The sequence below is a fragment of the Alternaria ventricosa genome (genome assembly GCF_023758065.1).
Source record: "Alternaria ventricosa strain BMP 2768 chromosome Unknown scaffold_7, whole genome shotgun sequence".
NCBI lineage: Eukaryota > Fungi > Ascomycota > Dothideomycetes > Pleosporales > Pleosporaceae > Alternaria > Alternaria ventricosa.
Genome location: NW_026055687.1, coordinates 660,499 through 686,500, shown reverse-complemented (window position 1 = coordinate 686,500; position 26,002 = coordinate 660,499). Strand labels below are relative to the sequence as shown.

General features: G+C 53.7%; 10 protein-coding genes across 10 annotated transcripts; 6 read left to right on the top strand and 4 right to left on the bottom strand.

The window, feature by feature from the left end:
* Positions 1–1,062: 1,062 nt before the first annotated feature.
* J4E93_004981 (uncharacterized protein) lies at positions 1,063–2,294 on the bottom strand (the record flags this gene model as incomplete). The annotated part of the gene is made up of 3 exons (XM_049342905.1): positions 1,063–2,063; positions 2,115–2,233; positions 2,281–2,294. 3 exons carry the CDS (start codon positions 2,292–2,294, stop codon positions 1,063–1,065), a joined length of 1,134 nt encoding a protein of 377 aa, XP_049199905.1.
* A 1,044-nt stretch (positions 2,295–3,338) lies between these two features.
* J4E93_004980 (uncharacterized protein) lies at positions 3,339–4,066 on the top strand (the record flags this gene model as incomplete). The annotated part of the gene is made up of 2 exons (XM_049342904.1): positions 3,339–3,788; positions 3,848–4,066. 2 exons carry the CDS (start codon positions 3,339–3,341, stop codon positions 4,064–4,066), a joined length of 669 nt encoding a protein of 222 aa, XP_049199904.1.
* A 358-nt stretch (positions 4,067–4,424) lies between these two features.
* J4E93_004979 (uncharacterized protein) lies at positions 4,425–5,193 on the top strand (the record flags this gene model as incomplete). The annotated part of the gene is made up of 2 exons (XM_049342903.1): positions 4,425–4,932; positions 4,994–5,193. 2 exons carry the CDS (start codon positions 4,425–4,427, stop codon positions 5,191–5,193), a joined length of 708 nt encoding a protein of 235 aa, XP_049199903.1.
* An 806-nt stretch (positions 5,194–5,999) lies between these two features.
* On the top strand, positions 6,000–6,956 carry J4E93_004978 (uncharacterized protein; the record flags this gene model as incomplete). Its single annotated transcript, XM_049342902.1, has 1 exon — positions 6,000–6,956. One exon carries the CDS (start codon positions 6,000–6,002, stop codon positions 6,954–6,956), a length of 957 nt encoding a protein of 318 aa, XP_049199902.1.
* A 6-nt stretch (positions 6,957–6,962) lies between these two features.
* J4E93_004977 (uncharacterized protein) lies at positions 6,963–10,260 on the top strand (the record flags this gene model as incomplete). Its single annotated transcript, XM_049342901.1, has 2 exons — positions 6,963–7,106; positions 7,171–10,260. 2 exons carry the CDS (start codon positions 6,963–6,965, stop codon positions 10,258–10,260), a joined length of 3,234 nt encoding a protein of 1,077 aa, XP_049199901.1.
* Positions 10,261–10,887: 627 nt separating this feature from the next.
* Positions 10,888–11,850, top strand: J4E93_004976 (uncharacterized protein; the record flags this gene model as incomplete). Its single annotated transcript, XM_049342900.1, has 3 exons — positions 10,888–11,062; positions 11,122–11,552; positions 11,602–11,850. The coding sequence occupies 3 exons, from the start codon at positions 10,888–10,890 to the stop codon at positions 11,848–11,850; spliced, it is 855 nt and encodes a 284-aa protein (XP_049199900.1).
* Positions 11,851–13,676: 1,826 nt separating this feature from the next.
* J4E93_004975 (uncharacterized protein) lies at positions 13,677–14,861 on the bottom strand (the record flags this gene model as incomplete). The annotated part of the gene is made up of 1 exon (XM_049342899.1): positions 13,677–14,861. The coding sequence occupies one exon, from the start codon at positions 14,859–14,861 to the stop codon at positions 13,677–13,679; it is 1,185 nt and encodes a 394-aa protein (XP_049199899.1).
* A 756-nt stretch (positions 14,862–15,617) lies between these two features.
* Positions 15,618–16,820, bottom strand: J4E93_004974 (uncharacterized protein; the record flags this gene model as incomplete). The annotated part of the gene is made up of 1 exon (XM_049342898.1): positions 15,618–16,820. One exon carries the CDS (start codon positions 16,818–16,820, stop codon positions 15,618–15,620), a length of 1,203 nt encoding a protein of 400 aa, XP_049199898.1.
* Positions 16,821–17,759: 939 nt separating this feature from the next.
* Positions 17,760–20,664, bottom strand: J4E93_004973 (uncharacterized protein; the record flags this gene model as incomplete). Its single annotated transcript, XM_049342897.1, has 3 exons — positions 17,760–17,834; positions 17,888–18,211; positions 18,259–20,664. 3 exons carry the CDS (start codon positions 20,662–20,664, stop codon positions 17,760–17,762), a joined length of 2,805 nt encoding a protein of 934 aa, XP_049199897.1.
* A 2,635-nt stretch (positions 20,665–23,299) lies between these two features.
* On the top strand, positions 23,300–25,495 carry J4E93_004972 (uncharacterized protein; the record flags this gene model as incomplete). The annotated part of the gene is made up of 2 exons (XM_049342896.1): positions 23,300–23,656; positions 23,750–25,495. The coding sequence occupies 2 exons, from the start codon at positions 23,300–23,302 to the stop codon at positions 25,493–25,495; spliced, it is 2,103 nt and encodes a 700-aa protein (XP_049199896.1).
* Between the last annotated feature and the right edge of the window lie 507 nt (positions 25,496–26,002).

The following is a 26,002-nucleotide window of genomic DNA, read 5'->3' as shown; positions in this document are numbered from 1 at the left end:
AGCAACACAGCGCAGGGCATGTCAGCCTTGGGACGTCGGCCTCCCATGGCAGCCCTCGACCGAGACTTGCCATTTAATGCTGCCTAGTTGCTGACTCCGCAGGGATACAGAGTCCTTTGGTGATGCAGTTGCAGCCAATGGGGTCTGATTGGACGTCGCACTGTCTATAGTCAGCGGGTTTGTGTTCAGCTCGGCTGTGCCAGCCACGCGATAGGCTCCTGTATTGTGATGCATGGGAGCACGACAGCATGCCGACGCTGCGCCTCGTGCGAACTGGTGACCGAGAGATATTGCGCGCGACTTAGCCAGATCACAGTACGCAGTAGCCTTTGCCTGTCTAGAAATCGTCTACCGGACGGCCCGAGGCGCAGGGCCAACGACTTGTCCACCCTACGCCACGCCGTAACACGCGCAGCGTCTGTTGTTGAGGGCATCAACGGCTCATCAGGCGTGCTGGAAATGCGGGGTCTGATAAACTGGTGTCCTCCGAGTTGTCAAGGTATGCTCATTGAGGTAGTAGACGGATAAACATCGACGCGGACGCTGTTCGTAGGTTAGTGAACATGGTGATCGTCGCGTCTTCTCGTGGCGGAGCGCTTCATTGAGCTCAGCAGCATCGTTTCAACATCTCCACCGATTTCATAGCAAATGCTAATACTGTATGCTTTAGTGGTTATGCGACATGCATTGTATGTAGACAGGTCGCAAGGCTCCGACGGTGGTGTACTGCACGACGCGCCAAAGCTCGGCCGACTCAAGCGGCCGAGTGGGGCGTCACTTGCCGCTGGAGAATACGAAGGAGCTCGTATTGCAGCGTTTTACCAACCCTTCACGCTAAGCACCGTACATGAGTAGAGGCGCATGACAAACTCACTGCACGAAGACTCAAGGTAGATCTATTCGTCAGCTAGACAGCATGAACTGCATTACTCCAGGCTGATAAGTGTTCGCGCGAACGTCTCCTTCGTCGATGTCTGATCGAAATAACCCGAGCCCTCTGGCACCATGAACTACGGTTGATCTCCTTCATAGTTTCCCGTATCATAGGCAACGCCCAAAGACTCAAGATGCGGATGTTTTTGCCTCTTCCTCTTTCTTCCATAGAATAATAGTGGAATCGTTAAGATGGATCTGATTGTAGGTAGGCTCGAGGACCCCAAACTCTCTAGAGTTGCGGGTGAAACCCCCAGTCTCTTCACCGATGACATATTCCATCAATTGATAGTCCTCGAGTTCCAACATGCCTGAGCGAGTGAGGAATTTGAGAGCATAGCTGTACATGTTCTTTAACTGGAACCCCTTTGGAGCTCGGCCTTTATCGAAACGAATGTAGAACGTGGGCCTCTGGGTAGTGATGTTGAAAGAAAATTCCACGAGAGTGTTCATCCAATCTTTACCGCGGAGCAGCTTAAGCCAATTCTCGTTGCTGTTGGCGAGGAATGCGTTCAAACTCCGTAAGTACTGGTAACTATCCTCCATTTGCCAGGTTGCTTCATCCCAAGTGTCTTCGTGATCGCAGGAGGTATCGCATGGACAATTAAGATTGTGCCCGCACTCTTCGCAATGCAGATTGCGCACGTCGTGCTCAAGTATCCGACGGGAGACGAACTTGGCAGTAAAGCTTGGGCAATGTGCGCGTAGGCGGATCAAGAGTGTAATGTCTGACCTCACGTCCTGCATGGAATCCTCGTAGCAGTCAGAATGACCTTCACCATCATAGTCTTCTCCAAATTCTCCTTCGATCTGGCCGTGGTCCCACGAGATCAGCAGAAGCCTCGGAGCGTTCTGGTAACTTGTGGCCTTGGGGTAGTATGTGTGAACGAAGCGGTCTACAGCCGACAGTTCCATGTGGAAGCAGGATTGACGAAGCCATATGGGTCGATATTCGGTTCGGATTTGCTTGCAGACTTGGGTGAGCGCACGATAGCGCAGAGTACCCAGTCGGCTTGAGCTGCCAGGGTTGGCGACACGTCCGGCTAGCTTCTCACATACTAGAAGCGGCGGTGCCAGCCATTCATTGTACACCTTCTCTTCTGCGAAGTGGTATATGCGATTACGTATCTCTGCGAACCATCAGCCGACTAGAGCGGCATAAAGGCAAAGGAGGGACGTACCAGCAGGCAGCTCGAGGAAACGGCAGCGAATGACTCTGGACTTGGTCTTGGTCTTATCGCCCTGCTTACTGCTTCTGAACTTCTTGGTTTCCTTTGTCTTGACGACGCGGCCTTCACGTCTGTACATCGGTCAGCTAAAGTGTAGGATAGTATTGAAGGTACGTACACATTGGAAGACATTGTCGCTGTGCGATCTGAAGCGCCGTAGAGAGGGGAGGGCAGTCTTCACAGTGGGGACCGAGCGGTGTTGCCCAGGTGAGTGAAAAACGAAATCAGGCAGCGAAATGTCAGTCGCGGAAAGAGCGCACGAGCGTGACGCGATTTCCCGTGACCGATGACGCACTATGTCTACACCCTCTCATGGGCGCAGACCTCCCGAAAGACACCAGTCTTCTTTCTTAAGATGCAAACTCCATCCGCGAGGTGCTCTATAAACTCTAGACACTCAAGCCGAATCCTTAGCCCCTCTCCCATCTTGCTGCGTCCTTCCCGTCTGCCAGTCTTATTTGGAGTAGGCAAAAGGCCCTTGTCCGCGTAGGCTCCACAGAGATGTCTTGACTACCTAAAGTTATTCACGAGGAGGTTTGTACCCCTGGGTGCATGGTACTGACGCTGCATAGACACCAGCATGCGAGAACCACAGCGTGGGGGCAGTGACTGACAGTGCTGCCTGCTTTCACCTCAACTGGTCCTATAGTAAATACCGTGCCGGCGTCGTGGTGCGTAGCGGCGACGCATGCAAACAACAGGCGCCAGTGACTGCATCGTCAGGCGTGGCAGTTTGCTTCCACCCATACGACAAACAGTCACACCGCTGTCTCACAACGCATTCTTCTTTCTTATAAACACCCCACGACTCTCTAAATATCCCACCGCAACTGACAATCTTGTCACTGAAAAGTGAACGGGGCGGTATGGCTTTGATCTCGACCTGCTCTTATTGGTTGGTTTGGCAGGTGAAGGCGACCACATACCGTGGGTGACAATAGAACAGACAATGGGCCCTCCATACCAGCCACCCGCATTGTTTCTCCTTCACGAGGTAGTCCTACTCCTTATGGCGACAAATCTTTTTTCAAGCTCTGCTGCAAATTTACCACCGACCTCACTTCCCAATTACTCCAAACACCAACCTCCAGTCCAAAAGATTACGATCAGCTGCGAGCCGGATCTTCCAGTCTGACAACCGCCACAAAACTGCCAGCATTAGCAAGGCATCTCGAGATGTTTGCGCAAGAGTATATCCCTTTTGCGACAGACACAGCACCGTCTACGGACGAGCGCGGCATCCCACAACCCACCCATCTCGCGCGCAAGGCATCATCCGCCAGCAGTGCGTTCTTGCGAGAGCTTCTTGGCCCGGAGATGGCTCTCTCGATCATGCCTCCCGGCTGCCGCACCATCGCCTTCTCGCAGTGGGGTGGCTTCACTGCAGCGCCCGAGCAGGTCACACCGACCGGAGAGCTCAAGGCCTCAGACCTGTACATGGATCGCGGGATGACATCCACCTTCAACCCCCCGACCTCCGAATGGTGTTATCTGGGTGTGAACCAACCGAAGCCAGACCCCAGATACAACGCGCAGCCCATTCCAGACCTTCGCAAGCGCAAGCGGAGCTCATCAACAAGCATCGCGACGGTGAGCGAGCAAGGCGATCAGGGTGCCCGACCCAAGGTAAGGAAATCGCTGTACGAACTGCGTGTGTGACAAGCGCTGACTTGGTCTCTACGCAGCCAACGACCTCGCCCGTCCGTTTTACCAGGCAGACACTGAAGCGAGTGAACACAAGTTCCGAGCTTACAAGGTCGTTCGAGCTGGTGTCCATCAAGGAAGAGAAGAGACCGACGTTGGCCGAAAAGTTCGCGTTCGAGGGACTGAACTGTGAGGATCTTCCGTCAGCATTCGACTCCGACGACGAAGAAGAAGACTACGACATCCGGCATGCTCGCTGATGGAAGCATGAGAGCCCCGAGCATCACTGCCTGCTTCGCAATCAAGAACGGTCGCATAGGGTGGTCTGGGGGTGGAAAGCATCCATGGAACAAAAGCTTATGAGCTTATCGCGTGGGAGCTGATTCCGTTGCAACGCTGGTTTCATTGTTTACTGAAGCGGTCCATGACTTGAGCATTTGGCTTGGAAGTTGCAATGGCAAAAGGAGTGCAGGATGAGGCACAATGGATGAAGATGTCCCGCTTGCCGGCTGGTCCGAGCTCTCTTTGGATTCGATGACAGCATCGATCATCAGCTCTAGCATAACTTTTGGCTTGTACATAGACACCTGCCACAACAATCAATTGCATATCACAATCATGGAACGAAGTCTTCTGCAGTGCACCCGTGCGTTCTCAAGATGCACGATCCAGACCTCGTGTCGTGATCTACCCAAATGCAGACCCTCGGCGATCGCGTCCGCACGACAAGCACGCTGCCTCCACACGACACGCCCCGCCCTCCTCCAATCCAAACCTCCCAAATCGCGCGACCGCGGCCCAAAGAGTGACGAAGATACGCAGACCGATTTCAGCGCTCTCGATGTCCTCCGAAACACGGTCGCTCCCGCCACATCCATCGACGCGTGCACAGGCGATGGTTTCGCGCTCAACAACCAGATGCGCATTAGCGGATGCGGCATTCTCTTGATAGGTGGAGAGGCATATCGATGGAAGCCATGGCTTCGCGAAGGCAGGAAAGAAGGCACCGTCGCTGAAGGAGGCACGGGCGACGATGCAATGACAGGCAAATTGCTGAACGCGAAGGGGCAGTGGGAAGTGCAGGAGCAGGCTTGGGGAGTGTTGGAGTTGTTATATCCGAAGCCTGGTACGTTTGTTGATCTCTTGCAACGATCGGGTGACGAACGTGGACTGACAGCGAGCGACAGATCTACTCATCATTGGCACCGGCCCTAGTACCGTTCCTCTCGCGCCCGCGGTCCGCAAGTACCTCAACGACCAGGGAATACGATTAGAATTCCAGGACACAAGGAATGCGGCGGCGCAATTCAACCTACTTGCGACAGAGAGGGGTGTGGGGCAGGTCGCGGCGGCGCTCATACCCATCGGCTGGAGAGAAGGACGATGATGCCCGAAATAGCAGCGGGCATACGACTGTCTCGTTGATTCCGCCAAACGGACACGCTGCGGTCGCTCGTTGACGCCTTGTAAGACCCAGGAGCTGGCCTGGACAATCCGCCTGTGAACGACTCCAGGTCAATGGTCTACCACCAAACCATGGAGGATAGTCTTGTTCCCAGCCAAGCTATAATAAGGCCAGCGACACATCACAGCACGAAGACATGAGCGCGTAAGTCAACGATTTTATGAGACATACCCGCTGAGTTGAGCACGCTCATTGTACTATTTGTATACATACATTCCATTGTTCTTATATGACCCCGGAGCCGAACTGTACATATAAGTCCTTCGTGTCCCACCTTTACCTCTCTCTTTGTCGTACTTTTCATGAATTCCCAAACTCGTTCCACGCGCTGCTTGCTTGCTCTGACCTCACCAGTTTTATTTGCTAGTCCGGCCACCGAGCAAACAAACGCTGTTGCGATCACAACTGCGACTCCCTCACCCAGACCGCTCCTTCCGACTTGCGCCTTCTTAACTCACCACGTGGCCCGACGATATCGCATAACTAGCAAGCCAATGTCACTTAAATACGTGACCTGCACACTATCGACCTTTCTCTCCATTCTCCTCAGTCTATTCACTCGAAGCTGTGAACTAATGTCTGACGCTGATATGCACGGAATAAGGTGGGGCTTTGGTAGGCGCGTGGTAATTTCTGATGAGGAAGCGGCCATGGACGATACTACGCCACTGCTCGGGTCGGAGCGCTCTTACCGTAGCGAAGAAACTGGAGGCGACTTTCCGCTAACCATGGATGGCAATGATGCTTCCGCCGCCACGTCTTCAGCAACGCCACGTCCGGCGATCCCCGTTGTCGCAGAACTACCGATTATTCCTAGCCCATCGTTACCGGCAGTCATACACAGCTCAGGCCCTAGGCTGTCCGTCCTCCAGTCGTTCAGGCTTAGCAAGTTATACCGCAATCAGTTCCTACCGCTTACAGAAGCGTCCTGCCATATCGAGGGCCCGAACGATCACTCTACAGCGCAGATGGCGTCGGAAATCCAATATGACGACAAAAGCTTGATAATCGAAATACTGTCACCCGTTCTCGACGACCTGAAGGAACTGAAGGCGCTGACACCCGAGAGTCTACAGGACTACAATCAGACCCTCAACAACGAGACGCACGCTCAGGTTCTTAAGCAGAAGCTGCTACCGATAGGCCAGCTTATCGTGGACTGCCTACAAACAGTCCCACTGGACCGCCGGGGTGCGTTGGAGAGAGCTATATGCCATCATATTGCCGACAACTACTGGCCGTTGCCTGCCAACTTCTTCACCCATCTGAAGATCCAGGAGAAATACCGCAATGCGCTCTTCAGGTTGGCGCAGCGCGCACCTGCCGGAGTCATCGAGTCGCATCCCAAAACGGACTCTGAGCAGCCTCAAACATCGGCTATCGAGCCTGATCCGCCCCAACCGTCGCTAGACCCGAGGGATGATTCGGACACGCCACCATTCCCCAGACCGACCGCTGAGCAGCCTCAAGCATCGGCTGTCGAGCCTGATCCGCCCCATCCGTCGCTGGAACCGAAGGATGATTCGGATACCACTGCACCATTTCCCGTATCGGCCGCTCAGCAGCTACAACCAGCATTCGTTCAGGCCGCTCCGGGCTCTGGAGACTTTCTAGATCTAAACTCTTACGAGTTGAGAGCAGAGGCTATTGAAGAGGCAGATGCGAGGGACTTGGACAACGTATAGTACCCAATGGTCAAGTACCGTCTGGCTAGTCTTCCAAGGCTGGACCGAAAGATCCGGAAATGTCAAATGCCCATGTCACTCTTCAATCCTCAATGTACGGGCTATTGGGACGCTTCTTTCGAGATCAACAACAACCAAGTCCAATGGAAGGTAGTAATACCTCATGTACACACCGTATGTGAAACATTTACTGACTTTGTACATTTATCCTTAGGCCAAACCTGATCCTAACACCATCCTTTACAACTACATGCTGCCCCCCGATCATATGACCAGATGTGTCATACCATTGTTTGCGGCACGCGGCCTGCTGGCAGACCTTGAGCTCCGCGTGGCCACGAAGCTGAGCCACGAGTATCAAGACTCTAGGCAACACCTCAGTGCTATGCTAGATTATGACATGCGTTGCTGCATCCTCTTTCTGGCTCGCAAACGGCCCGACCTCCAGCCATTCGAAGTATTGTGGTGCGCTGTAAGTGGGGTTCTGAAGGTGCACAAACCCTCGTTCGACAGATACATTCAGGCACCCGCAAAGATTCGCCAAAGGGTCAGGCGAGACGGAATAGCAGCGTTTCAGAGAATGATAAAGGCTCCAGATTTCGTCCAAGTTGACAAATCCCTTTGGAACGCGATGAGGGTGCTTGAGATCTATACTAGACCTCTGGTTACAGGCGAAAATGCATACCTCTGGATCGATTCTTTCCGTCTTGAGAACATTGACGTCATCTACGATTTACGCCTAGATGGCGCGAAAGCTCGAAAGAAATTGTTCGATTACCTCGAAGAGAGGCATCCTGGTGGCGAATCCATATGGCACAGCCTCGTCCAGAACTTCCACAGCCACGATGTAATCAAATTTCCAGAGTACGCTACTCGACCACGCTCAGTGGAAACCATCTTTACCTGGGTAGAGTTCTTCACAGAAGCTCGACAGGGTGTTATACTAAAAGAGATGGACTTCGTCGGATATGACCCCGTTGAAGGACATGAGCAAAAGAAGCCGAAAAAGAAGAAGTCGAGGAAGCGCAAAGGTGCCAAATCGGAGGAGCAGCCGACTTTGCTAGAGCAGTCTAACGAGAAGGAGTCACCTGTTTCGAAGGAGGACTCTGCACCTCAAGACCATCCTGTGTCTCATGAACGACCTCCACTGAAGGACGAAACGACATCTCTGAAGGAGCCTGTCACTCAAGAACAACACACATCCCTAGAGCAAGCTATAGGCCAGGAAGAGCCCCAGACCAAAAAGCAGCGCTTATCTCGAAAGCTATCGACTACGCCTTCACCTTGTGTACCTACACCCCTTTCAACGCTGGAAGAGTCGGAGGAGGAAAGGGAGCAGAAGCTGTCAACAGAGCAGTTAAAGAAGCAGAGGAAGAAGCAGGCGAGGTGGGAGAAGAAACATGGCAAGACAGGAAAATCCGACGCTACTAAGCAGGCGTCCTCAACCACGGTGAAGGAGTCATTGCCATCCGTCACCGCGAAGACCGGTGATGGTGGTGACAGTGTCACTGGGAACGCTGATAAGGATAGCGACAGTGCCATCGACAACAGTCACGACCGTGATGGCACCAGTGTTATCAACGCCGGCGGTGAACTTGATGGTCACTTGTCTGCGGCCGATTCGATTCCTAACGATGAAGCGCCTACCAATCAAGAGACGGTTCAAGAGCTTCCAAGCAACAGGTACGAAGTTTTGATGGCCAAGCCGTCGAAACCCGCTGGGAAGTCAGCCCGAAAGCTAGCTTTCCATGCTGATAGTGAAGATGACATGAAGAAGGCCATGGAGGAGAGTCTTCTGAATGACCCGGGTAGCTGGTCAAAGGTGCAAGGGCGCGCGAAACTGCGACCAAAACAGAAGCAGAAACAGCGCACCGACGATCGCAAGAGTATCCAAGATGCATACAGAGAGAAAGGCTATGCATCTGCTGTTACGAATGTAGAGCCGGCTGCGAAAAGAGCTGAAGTGCAATCGGCAAAGCCATGGGTGGACTATGCAGAACCATGGGTGGACCATACAAAATCTCAACCAACAAGATTGTCTGCTCTAATTCCTGGTGAGAGCAGCTCCGAACCAATCAAAGAACTCAACAGTACCGCTCGTGGGCAGCCTACATCCTGGTCAGCGCTTTTCAAGTCTACGGAGAATGACACAGGGCGCAAATCCCCTCAAGAAGCCGCTCCGTCTACGAATGCTATCGACACGCAACCGCGTACCGCAACTGCCACGGAAGATTGTGAACCCATCCAGGAGAGTGCACAATCTGCGAGCCCTCACATTCTTGCGCAATCAGAACCACCCGTAAGGCAAGAGCAATTCAAGAACTTAAAGCCGTCCAAGGTTGTTGCCGGCGCGGCATCGTCTCCCACATCAGGCACAGAGGACAGCGAGTCCATCAAGGAGACCGTACGGCCTGCGAGCCATCACACCACTATGCAATCAGAACTACCAGTTGTTCAAGAGAGTCCCAGGGATTTGGAGCCGTCCAAGGTCGTTGCGGGCGCAGGAACGACCTCCACATCAGGCACAGAGAAGAGCGGTTCTACCAAGGAGACTGTACAGCCTGTAGATTCTCAGAGCATTGCGCAACAAGAACTTCCCCCAGATAGGAGGGCATCCGGGGACTTTACGCCTCCTGAAGATGCTGCGGGTGCGGGATCAACTTCCACATCCGGCACAGAGAACAGCGGTCCGATCAAGGAGACGTTACTGACTGCAGACCCTCGAGACATTGCGCAATCGGAACATCCGACAGAGAAGGAGAAACCCATGGACCTCGCGCCATGCGAAGATGCTGCTGGTGCAAAATCAACTCCTGCACCCAGCGCAAAGAACGAAAGCTCCACCACAGAGATCGCACAAACTGTCGGCTCTCACTCATTTGCGCAAACAAGGATACCGATGGATGAGGAGGCTCGCGAACCTCGCCACCGTCGTAAGGCCAGCTCGCCGCCACCTTTGAGTTCTCACGCTCCTTTGCAACCGCAATTGCTGGTGGATGAAGAGGCACCCGGATATCACCACAGTCATGAAGACGGTTCGCCGCCACCTGCGAGTCCTCACGCTCATGCGCAATCGCAGCCGCCGGTGGATGAAGAGGAGCCCAAGGACGAAAACGGCCATGAGGACCACACAGAATCACTTCCCGAAGATGATACCGCAAGCCAGCCATCGACCGTGGTCGACTCGGCCATGTCGCATGTGGAGCAGTGGCTTGCGAGCAAATATGCGGCTGCCTTTGCCGGGCTCACGCAAGCGGAAATAGACAATGCGCACTGGCGACCTCAGCAGTCAACATCGATCTAGATGCAGGAATTGTTCAAGGCTTTTCGACGGTATTGAGACGAAAGAGGGGATAGTAAAGGGCGGTAACAGGGTAGTGGAGGAGCATGATAGCACAGTCGCGCCAGTCTTTGACCGGTATCTCCGGCACATGGCGCAGATATGGCAACGTCACATAGAGGGCTTAGAGGTGTCGAATAGAAATCTCAACCCAAGCATACAATTTTTTAGACGTGCATCGTATATCGTATCGTCGTAGCGCCGGATCTAGTGTAACGGGCGGGCGATGCAGGGGTTTCAGGGTACGCGAAGTGGATACCCGCATTTCGTTCCTGAGTGCACAGCCTCCGTCTCGTAGGGCTATCCGCGTATTCGTCTCGGGGTGGATCACTACATGGGTTTCTTGCGCTTTTGGGTGCAGCTTGCGATGGACGCAGTTGTATAAGGAGGAATGATGTCTATGTTGATGGATACTACAAGCCACACATTCATTGCGTTCGTCTTCATCCTCTCGCTTTTCAACACATACTTCCAGTTCTTCTACATTCGTTTACGACAACTGCTCGTGTGCTGCGTAACGGCGCGCTCCTTCTCTCCCTGCGTCAACCTTCTTAGGCATCTTCAGCCATACTTTCTCCCCGAAGCATCATAATGGCAGGCGACAAGTCAACAGACACAGAGGCGTACGCTCTCTTCCCCTACGAGCCCAGCAAGATCGGCGCCATCCTCTTTGCCGTCCTCTTCGGCCTAAGCACATTCTACCACCTTTTTCAGATGATCCGAGGCCGTGCCTGGTTCTATGCAGCCTTCGTGATCGGATCAATAAGTACATCTCTCCCTCACCCTTCCCTCTCACAACACATTGAGCTAACGACTTCCACCCAGTGATGACAATTGGCTACGCAGCCCGCTACCTCTCTGCGCAATCCCCCTCGGAGTTGATGCCCTACATCATGCAATCCCTCTTCATCATCCTCCCGCCCTCGCTCTACGCCGCCACAATCTACATGATCTACGGGCGCCTCGTGCTCTTCGTAAACGCCGAACACGCATCCATCATCCGACCCACGCTGGTAACCAAGATATTCGTCTGCGGCGACGTCGTTGCGTTTCTCATGCAGGCTGGTGGCGGCGGCATGATGGCGCAGGCGGACATGGCGGATATGGGACAGAAGATAATGCTGCTGGGACTGTTTGTGCAGCTGGCGTTCTTCGGGTTCTTTGTCGTGGTTAGTGCGATATTTTATTTTAGGATGAGGAGTGCGCCTGAGAGGTATACGGTGCCGAAGTATGGGAAGTATGCGTGGCCCGCTTTGGTAAGTTGCTTTTCCTTCGTTGACGAACGATGTACTAATGTTACGACAGTACAAACTGCTTGCCATCGCGGCGGTTGTCATTATCGCTCGTTGCATCTTCCGCGTCATCGAGTTTGGACAAGGTCATAGTGGGTATCTGGCTTCACATGAGGTGTACATGTATGTTTTCGATACGCTGCCTATGTTCTTGGTGCAGATCTTGTTCCATTTTGTACGCGCAGATGATGTGTTTGGCACGAATCATCGGGCAGTGAAGAAGATGGATAGCGAGATCATTGGACTGTATGAGAGGGCGTGATGGAATTTCTGCTGTTACATTGTACTTTAGAAGGTGTTGTGGGCGTTCGGAACGCGTTTGGGTTTGGCGTGGCATGATTACGGCGTTTAGATATTCTGCGACTATGACGACCTTGTGTATCTAGAACTCGCATTGAATTTTTGGTAGACATCAATGCGTGCATTTTCAATCTGCTGTTGTGGTGTTTAGGGGAAGTCGCCGGGATGGAAGGTTTCGCTCGCCGAGTGGGCCGAGGTTCACCAACCGGGTTAGTACCAACCTTTTCTAGCTTCATCGTATTTCGTTCTTCGTTTCTCGTTCGCGTTGCTGCCGTTCGCAGAGCCTCTCTACTACTTCTTCCTCGCCTATAATATCAATCCCTTGATGCAATTGGCCAATTCCAATGGCTCTGAAAAGAAAAGCCCACTCGAAATCGCGGACCGGCTGTGCCACGTGCAAACGCCGCCGGATCAAGGTACGAAGCACGTCGTACTACAACCTCCATTCTGACACGCGCGCGATAGTGCGACGAAGCAAAACCGCGATGTTCGCATTGCGTGAGGCATGAGGTTGCCTGTGTATACCCAGAATACATTCCCGTGCGAGCCAAAAGTTCGACTGAACACGCGTCTTCTCGTGCTCAAACACCGGCAACTCCGAACGCATTCCAGCTAGCGTCCCCTCAGAACGACCCTTTCGCAGCGAGCACACCATGTTCGGAGACCCAGATCATCCCTTCATTCTCTCTGAAGGATATGTCCCTATTGCATCACTGGACAATGGCTACCAGTCTTTCCATACTACCCGGCGTGCCGGCGGTCACCCAGCTGTGGCAGGTGGTCTTCCCAGAAATAGCATACAAACATGCATATATGATGCATTGTCTCATCAGTCTCTCCGCTTTACACGTTGCGTATCTCAATCCTGACGACAGACGCGCAAATCTCCAGATCGCAGCGCATCATCACACCGTCGCTCTCAGCGGGTTTAGAGCAGATATCGATGCGATTGGCCCGCACAACGCTGAAGCGGTCTTTGCTACTTCAACGCTCATGTTCTTCTACGCTTTCTGTACCTTTTCCAAGCTTTCAGATGCCAACGCGGACAAACAGCAAGATAACGACAGTACCAACGATAGCCTATCAATACGGACATCGCGTATTTTGGGTGCAGAATGGATACCTCTTGTGCGCGGTATTCAGGCTGTGATAGGCCCTATCTACGAACATCTCAAAGAGGGCCCTTTAAAATCAACGCTCCATCTGAAGGACTGGGATGATATGGATCCTAACACGCAGCCGGGACCGGATGATCAGCATGTGGTCCGCATCAAGCAAACATGGGCTGATGATGGGAATAAGGCAGTATACGACGAGACGCTGTATTTGTTGAGGAAGATGAGTGCATGGGTCCTTCATTTCCGGAAAACCTGGGAAGATCACCAAGAGGAATGGGGATATAACGGTAGTTGGTCTGCTGTAAGTTGCTGAACCTTGCTCTCCATGTCTACTTGACACTCTTACTGACTTACGATTTTTGTCGCGATTGGTACAGCCGTTCGTTTGGTTATCTTTAGTACCGAAAGAATATTTCAAGTTGCAGCAACAGCGGCAGCCATTAGCTTTACTCATCTTTGCTTACTTTGGCGCACTGTTAGAACAGCTTCACACAGGTTGGTGGACGGCAGGCTGCGGCACGAGCATCGTAGGTGTAGTAGATGACTTCCTAGGATCCTACTGGGCCGAATGGATGGAATGGCCAAAACAAGTGGTCAATCAACAACAACAGCGGCAAAGCTCCGAGAAGCAAGGCACCGCCAACCCATGACTAGATGGCAAGACGTGTCCTCAAGCCACGATTCCCATCGCCTCATAAACCGATGCAATATACGCCGCAGTCCTCGCATTACCCATGCCACCCTTGCCATTCTTGTTCTCCTGCCCCAATCCGGCTGCCTCCATTTTGTTCATAACATATCCAAACGTCATCTTCCTGTCTGCGTCAGCGATGACCCGGCTTCCACCCCAACCACCCCAGGTTGCCACCCGTCCCGGTTGTAGATCAGCCAGTACGCTTCCTTCAGCTGGTAATCCAAACCCTAGTCCAAGACGGACCTTACCAGGAATAACGAGATCCTTCTCGTTATCTTGCTCAATCGAAAAGATTCGATCGAGAGTTTCGGCGGAGAGAAAAGAAGGGTTTTCCTGGGAGATGACCGAGAGGAGGCGAACGAGAGCGCGGGCGTTGCTGTATCCGTTTGCCGCGCCAACAACTGAACCCCTCCAGACCGATGAATTGGCCCAAGTAGCGTCCATGCCGGGGTTCTTGCCCATGGACTTGAACATCAGACTGTTTTGGTCAAGCTCAAGGCCCTCCATCTGCTCTTGGAATGCTGGCGGGGGAATAATATCGGCGACTCTGTGCCACTCCTTCTCCGGGATACCAAGTTGAAAGTCCGCCGTGAGTGGACGAGCGAGTTCCTCAGTGATGAACTGCTCCATCGGCTTCCCAGTTACCCGACGGATCAACTCGCCGAGGAGATGGCCCATTGTGAGTCCGTGGTATCCGCTCGCAGTACCAGGTTCCCACCACGGCGCCTGCTGCTCCAACAACTTCGTACTCTTCTCCACATCGCACACATCCTCAATCGTAACGGGCTCCTCCCATCCACTCAATCCACTCGCATGCGAAAGAAAGTGCCGTACTTCCACCCCTTCTTTCCCATTCGCGGCGAATTCAGGCCAGTACTTGCATACCTTCTCGTTCGGATCCAGAAGACCCCGGTCGATGCACACGAGAGCCGCCAGCGCGCAGATAGTCTTGCTAGACGACCAAATACATGTTATAGTGTCTTTTTCCCACGGCCGTGTTCGGGCTTCATCTGCGTAGCCGCCCCAGAGATCGACGACTTCTTTCCCGTCGAGATTAACGCAGATGGAGGCGCCGAGCTCTTCGCCTGAGTCGAGGTAGGATTGGAAGACGGATTTTACTTTCTCGAAGCGCGGGTCGCATGTTCCTTGGACTTTGGCCATGGTGATAGGAGGGGAATTGGGTAGGCTTGGGTGGTAGATGGAGATGTAGTTGTATTGTGGTGGACACGATTGGGATGAAGTATCACTTTACTTGTATACCAAATGCTTGGACTGTAGATGAATTCCCGCAACCAGTCGAGCAGTACTTGTACTTTCCAAGTTCAACAGTGGCATCGTCTCCGCAATCTGATCGGGAGATGCACAACTTGGTCCGCCGTATAGCGTATAGCCATCGGCTTCGGAATGATCGTGTTCCGACATCCGGACGCGGACTAACAAGGATGACGATGAGAAAATCAGTGTGAAAACGCTCAAGTTGTTATGCTACACTACATCTACAGGCATACTAGAGTTGCCGCATCCTGCTGCCGTTGTAGTCGGACAACTTATTGTCCGGGGCCAAACGCTCCCGGAGTGCGTTCCGTTCTTGTCGCGCGGCGGCTTCGGCGGCATTCCACTCCGCAGCGGAGGCGGAAGCAACGCTCTACTACAACTATGGATGGGAAAGGGACATTGTTTTGATGAGTGATAGCATATTGAGAGTCGGACTTTGATTTGAGCGCAAGACAAAGTGATCACTCATGCCTACGACTCCGCGCGTGCTTCATCCTCTCACCCGAAAACACCACTTTGCTTAGCTCGTACACAACTACCAGCCTCACACCTTTGACACCAAACTTCACTGTTCCGTCCACACACGACTAATACGTCCCCACTCCCAGATGCGCCTCAACACCACCGCTCCATCCCATAACCCTACTTAAGGAACTTACTAACAAGCCCCTTCCCACCCTTGATCAAATTCTTAACCTCCCTCTTAATGTCATCCGTCGAGTTCCCACCCTGATGTCCCGGCTGCATGAACCCTCCACCAGCACCGCCCTCCCCACCACAATGGCCCTGACCACCACAAGTACCACCAGGACAACCTTGGATAAAATGCTCAACCTCGCCGCAACATCTCCCACACTCGCCCGAGCCCATGAACGGACCTCCTTGACCCCATCCCACGCGCATAATGCGGGCTTTACGACCTTCCCATCCAGTCTTTGCATCCGTGGCGTGGAAGCAGCCCCAGACTTCTGGGCCGCCGGGCCCGTTGACTAGGACGAAGTTGCCGTGACCTGGGCCGTAAGGCGGAGAGTCGTCGCGAGCGGCTTTGAGAAGGGGTTTATTGGATTTAGCCCAGGAGTGCGGGTCAAGCGGGTGGCCGCCGGTGTAGTACAGGATGTTCATTTTGTACTCGTGTGTCCAGCTTCCCGCGCAACTGTACACAAGACCCATCCAGCGGCCGTCTGGTGAACAGAGGAACTGCGGGCCCTCGTTTATGCCGCTGGTGCCTGAGAACTCGAATTGCAGGTCTGGGGTGCTGATGCGGATGGGGTGTCCTGTACATTCTGTCGGCGAGACCATCTCGATGATGAAGATTTCTTGTCGCGACTCGTCGGCGTGGGTGCCGAGGGGCCAGCCCGAGTAGACGAAGAGCATGGAGCCGCCTAGCGTGACGACCGTACCGTCGATGGCCCATTGCTCTTCGGGAAGACCGCCTAGTCGGCCAAAGAAGTTCCATTTACTTGGCTCCAGAGGGTCTTCTTCTGAGGGTGGTCCTGCCAGGACAAACATGCGATGCGACTTGTTGCCATGCTTGGGGTCGTCGGCCGCGAAGTAGACATACCAGCGACCGTGGATGGAATGCAGTTCAGGTGCCCACAGGTCGGCGGAGTAGGGCTGGTCAGGCGGAGGACGCCAGATTACGTTCTTCTTGCACTTCTTCTCAAAGTCGAAGAGTGAGTCCGCGGACCAGATCTCGATGTGGCCGCCGCAGGTGAAGGTCATGTAGTACGTGCCTTTATCCCAGAGTACGTACGGATCCGCACAGCTGCTGCTCGTGATGGTGAGGATCGTGTCGTGGTATTGCGGTCTTTGGGCAGGCCATGCTGGCTGCAATTGTTGCGCCATGTTGTCACTGCTCTTCCCTTTCGCTCCTATCCCAAAGTTCAGTGGCTAGTGGGGTATGGCATGAAATGACGTCCGAATCGATGAAAGAGGGCGGATACGATCTCAGATGAAGTGTAAGTGCTAGCTGCTGTAGCAATTCTAGATCGTTGACTGCACTATCAGTGGTGGCTGTGTGCATGTGATCTTTTCTCCAAGGCGCACGCGCATAACAGCTGTATGGTGACGTCATCGCATACAATCACTTTCTTGGTTCAGTACTACATAGCCGGACTGCTTCACCTTAAGCAGGTGCGTATGGGGACGGACCGAAAGGCTGTGGAGGTGTGATGCGAAAAAGTTGGCAATTATTGCCGAGGTGGAAACAGGGTCCAATGTGGCAGTGAAGTGGGGGAAGGTGCAAGCCACATCTCTCACTGCCACGTTTCTGCAAGCACTACTGGTATCGAGCTGGCTGAGCATCTTCAAATGTGTTGTGATTCTACTGTTACCTAAAGATTTTCCTAGCCCGGCTACATTACTATACAACAGCCCAGCCCGTCCATGGTCATAGTACCTCATAACTCAGCCAAAATAGTCCGACTATTCAAGGTGGCTGACGCATGCCCGAAAGTCATGCCCACATTAGAGCCCGGCAGAAGCCCATGTATCCATCACCGCCGCAATAAACACTAATAATATTTCCTGTAAAGAGTCCAAATCTTAACATGCTCTGGTGTCCTGCCATTGAGTCGAAGGCCGGGTATCCAGCATTGCCACGACTTTAGCCAAGAAAGCAGAGATCGGCGAATGTCGTGAGGCATTGTAAAAGAAAAGCACCGTAAACGCCGCGCCAGATCCAAAATGTTCCGGAACGGCAAGATCGAGTCCAATAAATAGGTTGCGTTGAAGGTATATAGTGTGTTGGCATTATACGTTGAATGAGTGCGTCGGTGTTTCGCACTATAGCTCTGTCTTGAGCGTCTGGTCGACAGTAAGTTCGCCAGACTCGATGCGGTCTACGCGAAGCACGAGCTCCTGTATTACCGTTAGTATGTTGAGATTACTGTTGCTGCTGTTGTTTCGCTTACCTTGAGAGCTCTAGCAGTCTTGAATGCAAGCGGCGGAATTCTGTCGCGACCTCCACCCTTGATGTCGACAGCAAGCATGCTCTGTCTGCATTCATCGAGCACCTCTACTACGGGAAGCGCGTGCTTCTTTAACGCAGGGTCAGAGAGCTGGTTCACAGCATCGTAGGTCTTGTTGCCAGTGTCGTCGACTGCCTGCGAGATGTCCTGGATGTATTCGTAGATTTGTTGCTCATCACCAGGTGTAGAATCGGGGTTCGAGCGGATGAGATTGACCAGCGGCTGTATGCTCTGGACGAGGAGTGCGGTCTGATCTTCAAGGTAGTTCTGCCAATGTTAGTAGAGGTTGACTACTGGTATTGGTTGGAACGTACCTTGAAATCGAGCATACCGCTATCGCCTGCTCCATTAGCACCGTTCATGGCTCCGCTTTGCCCATCGTATCCGCTGTAGGGAGAGCTGTAGGTGCTGTACCTGGTAGTGTCACTGCTGCCACCTTTGCTACTACGACTGCGCTGGTGACCGTATGTCGAGGTCGCACCGCTGCTGTTGGTGTTGTCGTTGCCTGGCGAGTACGCACTATAATTATTGTGCCCAGCTGGCTTTAGTGGCATAGGTCTATCAGCATCCTCATCGTCTGCTTCAAGCTCGTCTTCTGGAGTAGGTCGGACTTTGACGTGTTTGACCAGCTCGACAACAGCTGTTGACAAATGACTAGCTGCAGCGTCCAAAAGACTGACTGGTGACAGGCCACCAGATGCCGTGTGGTTCTTGGTAGCAGTGATGAGGTTGTTGGCCGTAGCGCTGACGCGAGACTTGAGCTTTGCTTGCTGCTTTTCGGGGCTTGCAAAGAGGTCGCCGCTCACACTGCTGGTAGGAGACTGGACTTGTGACAGAGAAGTGCTGTCAATGTCGCCAGTGATAGCTCGTACACACTTGACGACATGGCGCATACTCTCGAGAGTCTGCTCTGAGTTTGCTCTTCTCGCAGTCTGCAGCAGCTCATCGATGCTCAGTTGGAACTTGGTGATGTGTACATCCTTGACCAATCCGTCTGGCGTCGTAAAGGCAGCATCGCGGGTGATGTTGGTTTGGTTCAGGGACATGAGCTGTTGCAAGCCCATAGAGGATGCCTTGAGGTTTCGCAGTTGTGTCTTTGCCTTGGCGTATCTCGATTTCCAGTCTTTCAGCTCCGCTTCGAGTGATGTTACTTGATTTGCCATTTGCTCTTCCTTCTCGGCCGCCGCATCACTGCGGGCAGAGAGTTCTTTCATTTCTTGCAGGAACATGGCTGCGTCTCTTCGCACTTCTTCAGCTACCTGCTGTTGTTCGCTCAACTCCCGTTCAAGCTCCTCACATCGTTGTCTCCATTCGCCGTCTCCGTTATCATGCACTTGCTGAGGTGCTCGAGACTGGAGATCTGCGATCTGGGCACGGAGGTCGCTCTCGACGTCTTCGTTTTCGTTGCGCAATCTGTCTATCTCGGAACGAAGTGAAGAGTTGAGATTCTCAGCCTGTTGGACCTTTGATTCAAGAGAACTCCGAAGTTCATCCCACTCGGCACGCTCGGAAGCCGAGGCACCGTCGCGTGTCTTGTCGGTATCTTGAAGTCGCTGCAGTTCGTCGTCCTTGTTCCGTATGGTGGTCTCTAACGAGCCAATCTTCTCCTGCAGCTCAGCCACTTGGTTTTGCAGATCTGCGGTCATCTTTTCCTGTGCCATGCTCATACTTTTCGCGCTCTTATTTGTCTGCCGCCTGGCAGCAGCGCCTTCCAGGTTGAATGCATCGTCGTCATCTGCTCCGCTGTCATCGTCATCTTCGACCAGGGTTCCTTTGTTCGGCACGATCGTATTCGACTGGAACGTCTTCGGCAGCGGCCGCCCGAACGAGCCACCCGACCCATTTGAACCGGGCCGCAGCCCGCCTGGTGGACCTGGGGGCCCTCCTTGGGGTCCGCCCATGGGCCCGCCCATTGGAGGTCCCCGATAGCCTGGCCCTGGCGGAGGTCGTCCGCCCATGCTGTTCGGTGTGCCGCCTCTACTCGGAGGCCCTCTGTTACTTATGCGACTCGCGATGCTGCCATTGGGGCTCGAGGATCGTGGGGGAATGTCGCCGCCGGTGAAGCGCGGGAATCTGCGCTCGAGTTCGTAGAAGACGTCGGTCGCGAGTTGACGGAAGCGCTCGAGAGGCAGGGTGGAGAGCTTTTGTCTCGCCTGATTACGTTTTGGGTGGAAGTTGTTCTTGGGTAGGAGGTATTTCGGAGTGTCGTTACCAGGCGCTCCTGGGCCTCCCCGCTTGCGGTCCTGCTCTCTGCGTATCGACTCATCATATACGTCGGTGCTGAGCTCCTGGAACTGCACAGCAGACAGGCGGGTCAGCTTGTCCTTGGCTCTGCTCGGGCGCGGGTTGCCCTTCTCGTCATTGAGATACGGCCCCAAGTAGGCCTTGAGCACTCTAAAATGTTCCGACATGGTCTCCTCTAGCGCTTGCATTTTCCGAGGGTCTATCATGGGCCGCGTGTTTTCACTGATGCTGGAGGCGTACAGGCCCGTACCGTCGCTCGATCGGCCTACTGAGCTGGGCGGCGAGGGGTTGCCATTGCCGGTGCCAGGGCGCATGCCATTGAGCATGCCGCCATCGGGGTTGCTGGGCCCGTATGTGTTGGGAGGGATGGTCGGCGAGTATGGATTGTCGCCGCCAATGTTCCGGTAGCCGTTGATGGGCGACCACTCTTGGCTGTCAGTCGAGAGGGGCGACAGGGCGCCATTGCGGGTGTTCATGGCATTCATCGTGGTTGCGTCGCGTTTCACCCCGCGGGTTGCCGCTGTCACAGGGATCGTATCCGTATCGGGGCGTGTTAGTGGGCTTCAGATGGGAGCGAAGGTTTGCAAAAGCAGAGAGCGCGGCGGGCGGCGAGGGCTGCTGGTGAAACTCTAGGCGTGGTAGGAGTCGACGGGCGTTCGGCAATGTTCCGAAATGCGATGCGGTGAAGGAGCGAATGCAAACAAAGCAGCGCAGCACGTCAGCCAGCCAAGGGAGTGGAATGCACGCCAGCGGTCTAGTCAAAGAGGCCGAGGTGCGGTGCAAGAGAGCGACAATCAGATCAGAATATTACTACGAGTATGCAGGAACCCAGCAGCCGGGGCCATCGACACTTATGAGGCTGCCCGCTGCTGTTGTCCAATGTCGGTGATGCTGCCCCTTTCGCGCGGCCTTGGCTGGGGCATTTAGGCGCTAGCTAGCAGCCAGGCGGGCGGCCATGGCAAGGGCGCTCAACACTGAAGCCGCTCGACGCTCCCCGTGGTGTTTATAGCGGGACCTGGTAATAGTGAATGTCACATTCAGCCTGCCCTGGGACTCCTGTTCTGCCAGTCCTGTGGCGGGCAGCGGTACCATGAACGTCGTGATAGAGGTCCGCGTTTTACGACGAGATTGCCATGGCCATCCCGGCCGTCGGGTCTGGCCCGGCGATCATGGGCCAACACTGTGGAGACTGAACTAAATTCGTGCAGCGAGTACGCAAATTGATGGGGTATAGAACAGTCTATCATATACAGACTACCGTGTAGAAATAGAACATATGATGCCACGCGTCTCGCTGGTGGCTGTTCCCAGTCGACGCCTCTCCCGCTCGCTATAGAGCAAGTGCACCCTTGCCAAGCCACAACACGTGCGCACCTCAATCACGTGTCAACCGCCGACCCTCGATCTACTCCGAACCGTCCCTAACGAGCTCTCTTGATCTTCGAAGGCGCTTGGTTCCGGCATTCTGGACAGAGCCAATCCCCCAGTGGCTCTTCCTTGATGCCCACACACTCCCAGTGGAACCACTGATACCGACAATTGTCGTTATCGCAGGCTACCATATCGCCGAAGCTAACGCGCTGGCATGTGCAGTACTTGGTGTCATCCGACTCGTCCTCCTCTGCATCGCCGCCGCCCATGCCTGACATGTCCTCGTCTTCGGTGCCCGCTTCACTTGCCACGCTCTCATCGTCCGCCGTCGTCGAGGGCGATGCTCGTGAACCACCCTTGCGGCGTTTCTTGTTGACCCCAGACTTGGCGGTAAGGGCCGCCTTGCGCAGCGGTTGCTGTGGTTTCGCCTTTTTGACTGTGAGTGCATTCTTCTGCGGCCGGGGTCCTACGCTGCCTGCGCGCGATCCAGGTGTGGACGGTTTCGGGGTCCCGGGCCCTATGGACCCTTGCCGGCCCAGGTTTGAAGATGCTGCAGGGAGAGGGCCAATGCTTCCTGTCGGTCGGCGACGCTTGCTGTCGCTTCCTACCGAGAGTTCACGCTCCTGTCGCGCATTCGCCTGTATGGCACTCTGCTGGTTTGTGAGTCGTTGCTGGTTCAACAGCGCCTGTGTTTGCATGCTCTGCAGCGATGGATTCATCCTCGAGTTTAGGCCTACGTTCGTCGCATTAGTAAGTCGTGCGATAGCAGCTGCCTGGGCAAGGTTTGGAGCACCACCGCCGTTGCCAGACACGGGGAGCAGCGGTGTGTTGGACCCTGTATTCGACTGCGACGCTGGTGGCACCAAATTACCTGGAGAGTTCCTCAAAAGTGATGGCATCTCCGGGTCAGTAGGTATTGAACCATCGTTTTGCAGGTCTCGTAATTTGATATCGAGTCGCTTTACGTGACGGTCGAGCTGGTATCGTAAGTAGATGTAACATAATTCGTTACGAATGACATACCAGCGCAGCCGCCTTGTCGACAAGCCCTATCTTCTCCTCTTGCAGGATCTGTGCCTTCTCATAGTTTGCCATGATGGTTTTCGAATACCCAGCCTCTTTTGGGTTCTCGACTAGGCTGCCATTTAGTTTGATGAATTTTTGTATGCTGCCGTCGCGTTGCTGTATGCCAGACTTCAGTTCTTGGATTTGGTTGTCCTTGGCCTGCACTTCTTCGTAGAGATGCGTAATCTCTGCTGGAAGGTTTGCAACTGGTACATGTTAGTTGCGAAGTCGCGCACAATGCCCTGATCAAAGTTACCATCATGTATGAACTGTTCGAGTACTGTTGCCGCATCCTCCGCGATAGCCATGTTGAGATTTCAGGTAGGTCGGATGGCTAGGCGTATCGACGCGTGTGGCGATGTTCGTGACGAGTGATGTCGCGCGCAGCCAGGACGCCGTTGACAGCAAGCTCGGAACGGCGGACAGAAAGACCAAGCGCTGTATTCTCCGTTGCACCTGCGAGTTTGATGGAAATCGATGAGCGCTGATGGCTTTACAAGTGAAGGAGCCGTGTCGCAATGAAAGAAATGACGAAGCGCAAAAACCTTTCCGCAGACTCCTACTTTGGTCGCACTCAAATCCCAGTTCTTAACCTCTTCTCGCGTCTCGACCGGATTATATCGTGAGTTTAGCTGTTGCGACAGACTATCGGAGTCTTGTTGTAACGCGTCGGGCATGCAGGAACAGCCGCTGACAAAGAGGCTAGATTACGTGTTCGGCAAGATGCAGGGCTATCACACCCAATCAGACGACGGCTCCGAATACGAGCCCGTCTCATCCACCACGAACGAGCCTGGTTCCGACGACGCTGATAACTCCAGCCGAGGGGACGACTTGACTGAAGACCAGGGCCACCTGCCATATAGCCACGAGTCCACTGGTACGAGTGTGGACCCGAAGCTCGCTACACTTCTCAACGGACCACAGTGGCAGAAGCCAAATCCGTACACACGTCGCGCAGCTAGAGTAAACTACAGCCTTAAGAAGGAGCCCTCGCAATCTGCCCAGAAACGGCCTCCACAAAAACCAAAGGTACGCGTGCAGTGTCGTTTCCAGAGACCCCCTGCACACTTTCGCTACGGAACATCGTGTTCGCTGTTCTCGCAGATATACTAACAAGCGCAGTACCTTGCGGCAGAGGACAATCGAGCTCCGCCCCCCGCACCCGACCCTGATACCTTAGCACGCTGGAACAACAGCCGGGAAGAGGAACTGAGACCCCACTCCTTTATCAATACTTTCGTTAGCACCAAAGACGACGTAAATCGCTGGATCTACGAAGGTGCGCCAAAGACACGCTCCATTAGCGAGGACTTTCTGGAGGGATTTCACGACTCTTCACACATCTTTCGCGATATGCGGGTCACCGACTATGCGCCGCCCAGCGGTCCCAGCAACATCGTGCAGGAGTACCTCTCTCCAGACGATCCTTGGGTCGCCAACTACCAGGATTTCAAGGTGCTCACTGATGCCGAGAAAAGAGAAGTAATTGCCCGCGAAGCCGAGGAACATGGCCTTGAAAGACCAAAGGGCTGGAACGTATCCTTCCACTACAATCCACACGTCGAGTACCATCACTTTGGCAGCTCACATCCAATGAAGCCATGGCGTTTGACGCTGACGAAACAACTCGTTCTTGCATATGGACTAGAGTATACTATGGACTTGTTCGAACCGAAACCAGCGAGTAAGGATGATCTTGCTATATTCCATGACCGCGAATATCTAGACTATCTCAGCATGATCACACCTCAAAACGCGCAGCCTGAAGACCCACAATACATAACATATGGCTTCGGTGGTGAGTCAAACGATTGTCCGGTGTTCGATGGACTCTGGAACTACGTATCGCTCTACACTGGAGCTACGATGAGCGCCGCATACAACCTGATCAACAATCAATCTAATATCGCCATCAATTGGTCCGGAGGTTTACATCATGCGAAAAAGAATCTCGCTTCTGGATTTTGCTACGTCAACGACATTGTCATAGCGATACAAACGCTACTCTCGCGGAACCAACGAGTCCTGTATATCGATATTGACGTTCACCACGGCGACGGTGTCGAGCAAGCGTTTGAGTCCACAGATCGTGTCTTCACACTCTCGTACCATAAATACGGCATAGACAAACACGGCTACCCATTCTTTCCAGGTACCGGAAACATCGACGAGACGGGTCCTGTAGATCCCAGGAATCCCGGCAAAGCTCACAGTCTGAACATTCCCATCGATGACGGCATTGACGACGACCAGTACAAGTGGCTGTTCAAGACAGTCACAGGTGCCGTAATCGACAAGTATAATCCACAAGCCATTGTTCTTCAATCCGGGGCCGACTCTCTTGGTGGGGACCGCCTCGGTCGTTTCAATCTCAATATCAAAGCGCACGGCTACTGTGTCGAAACCGTAAAAGCTTACGGTCGCCCTCTACTTATCATCGGCGGTGGTGGCTATACACCGCGCAATGTCGCACGAACATGGTGCCACGAAACTTCTGTCTGTGTAGGCGCGACACTCCACAACGAGCTACCCGCCCATGTTCCCTATCTCCAAGCCTTCAAAGGAGCTGAGAACGGCGATGGTGTTCTATACCCTGATCTGCACAACACGAAACGACACGACAATCTGAACTCGCAGGCCAAACTGCACAAGCTAGTCGAGCAAGCGCTAGAAAATTTGAGATACTTGGAGGGCGCACCTAGTGTGGTGGTGGATACCAAAGGCATACCCTTGGAAGAGCTCATGCGTGTCAGAGAAGCGATCGATCGGGAGATGGAGGAAGAGGCAGAGGAAAAGGCGCGTCTCTCCGTCGAGAACAGCAGGCGCAAGAAGGAGAAGAATATTGGAGGCCGCGGTGAGCGGAGGTAGGGTTGGATACCTTCGCTATGTTAGGATGGCATGCAATCTTTTGACCACGGCCCATCTACAAGGCGTTTAGGAAAATATTGGAGTCAAGGGGAGGATACGCTTTTCGCGATACCCGTCACGAGCGCTCGGATAGCTATGCCAGGCAACAATCTGTATGGAAGTTGCCATGATCGTTCCAGAAGAGTTCTCCGACGCGTGCATGTCGGATTAAGGCGGACTTGCGGAGATGATTGGTAGCTCCGAATTTTTGACCGATTCCTCGCAGTCCACGGGACGCGGACAGACTTACATTGGTAGCACATCGTGAACCCTGACCCTGTCTCAAATCGCCTTGTGACGTGACGCTTCAACTATTCTGCTTAATGTATTGGCAGGTCTCCGTTGGCCCCGACATAGTTCCATCGTGATTTGTCGTCGATTGAGTTCCAAAGTAGACTAAGTTGCGAACGATGTGCAGCAGACGGGAGGCCTGGTTGGGATGACTCAGAGAGCCCTTTACACGAGATA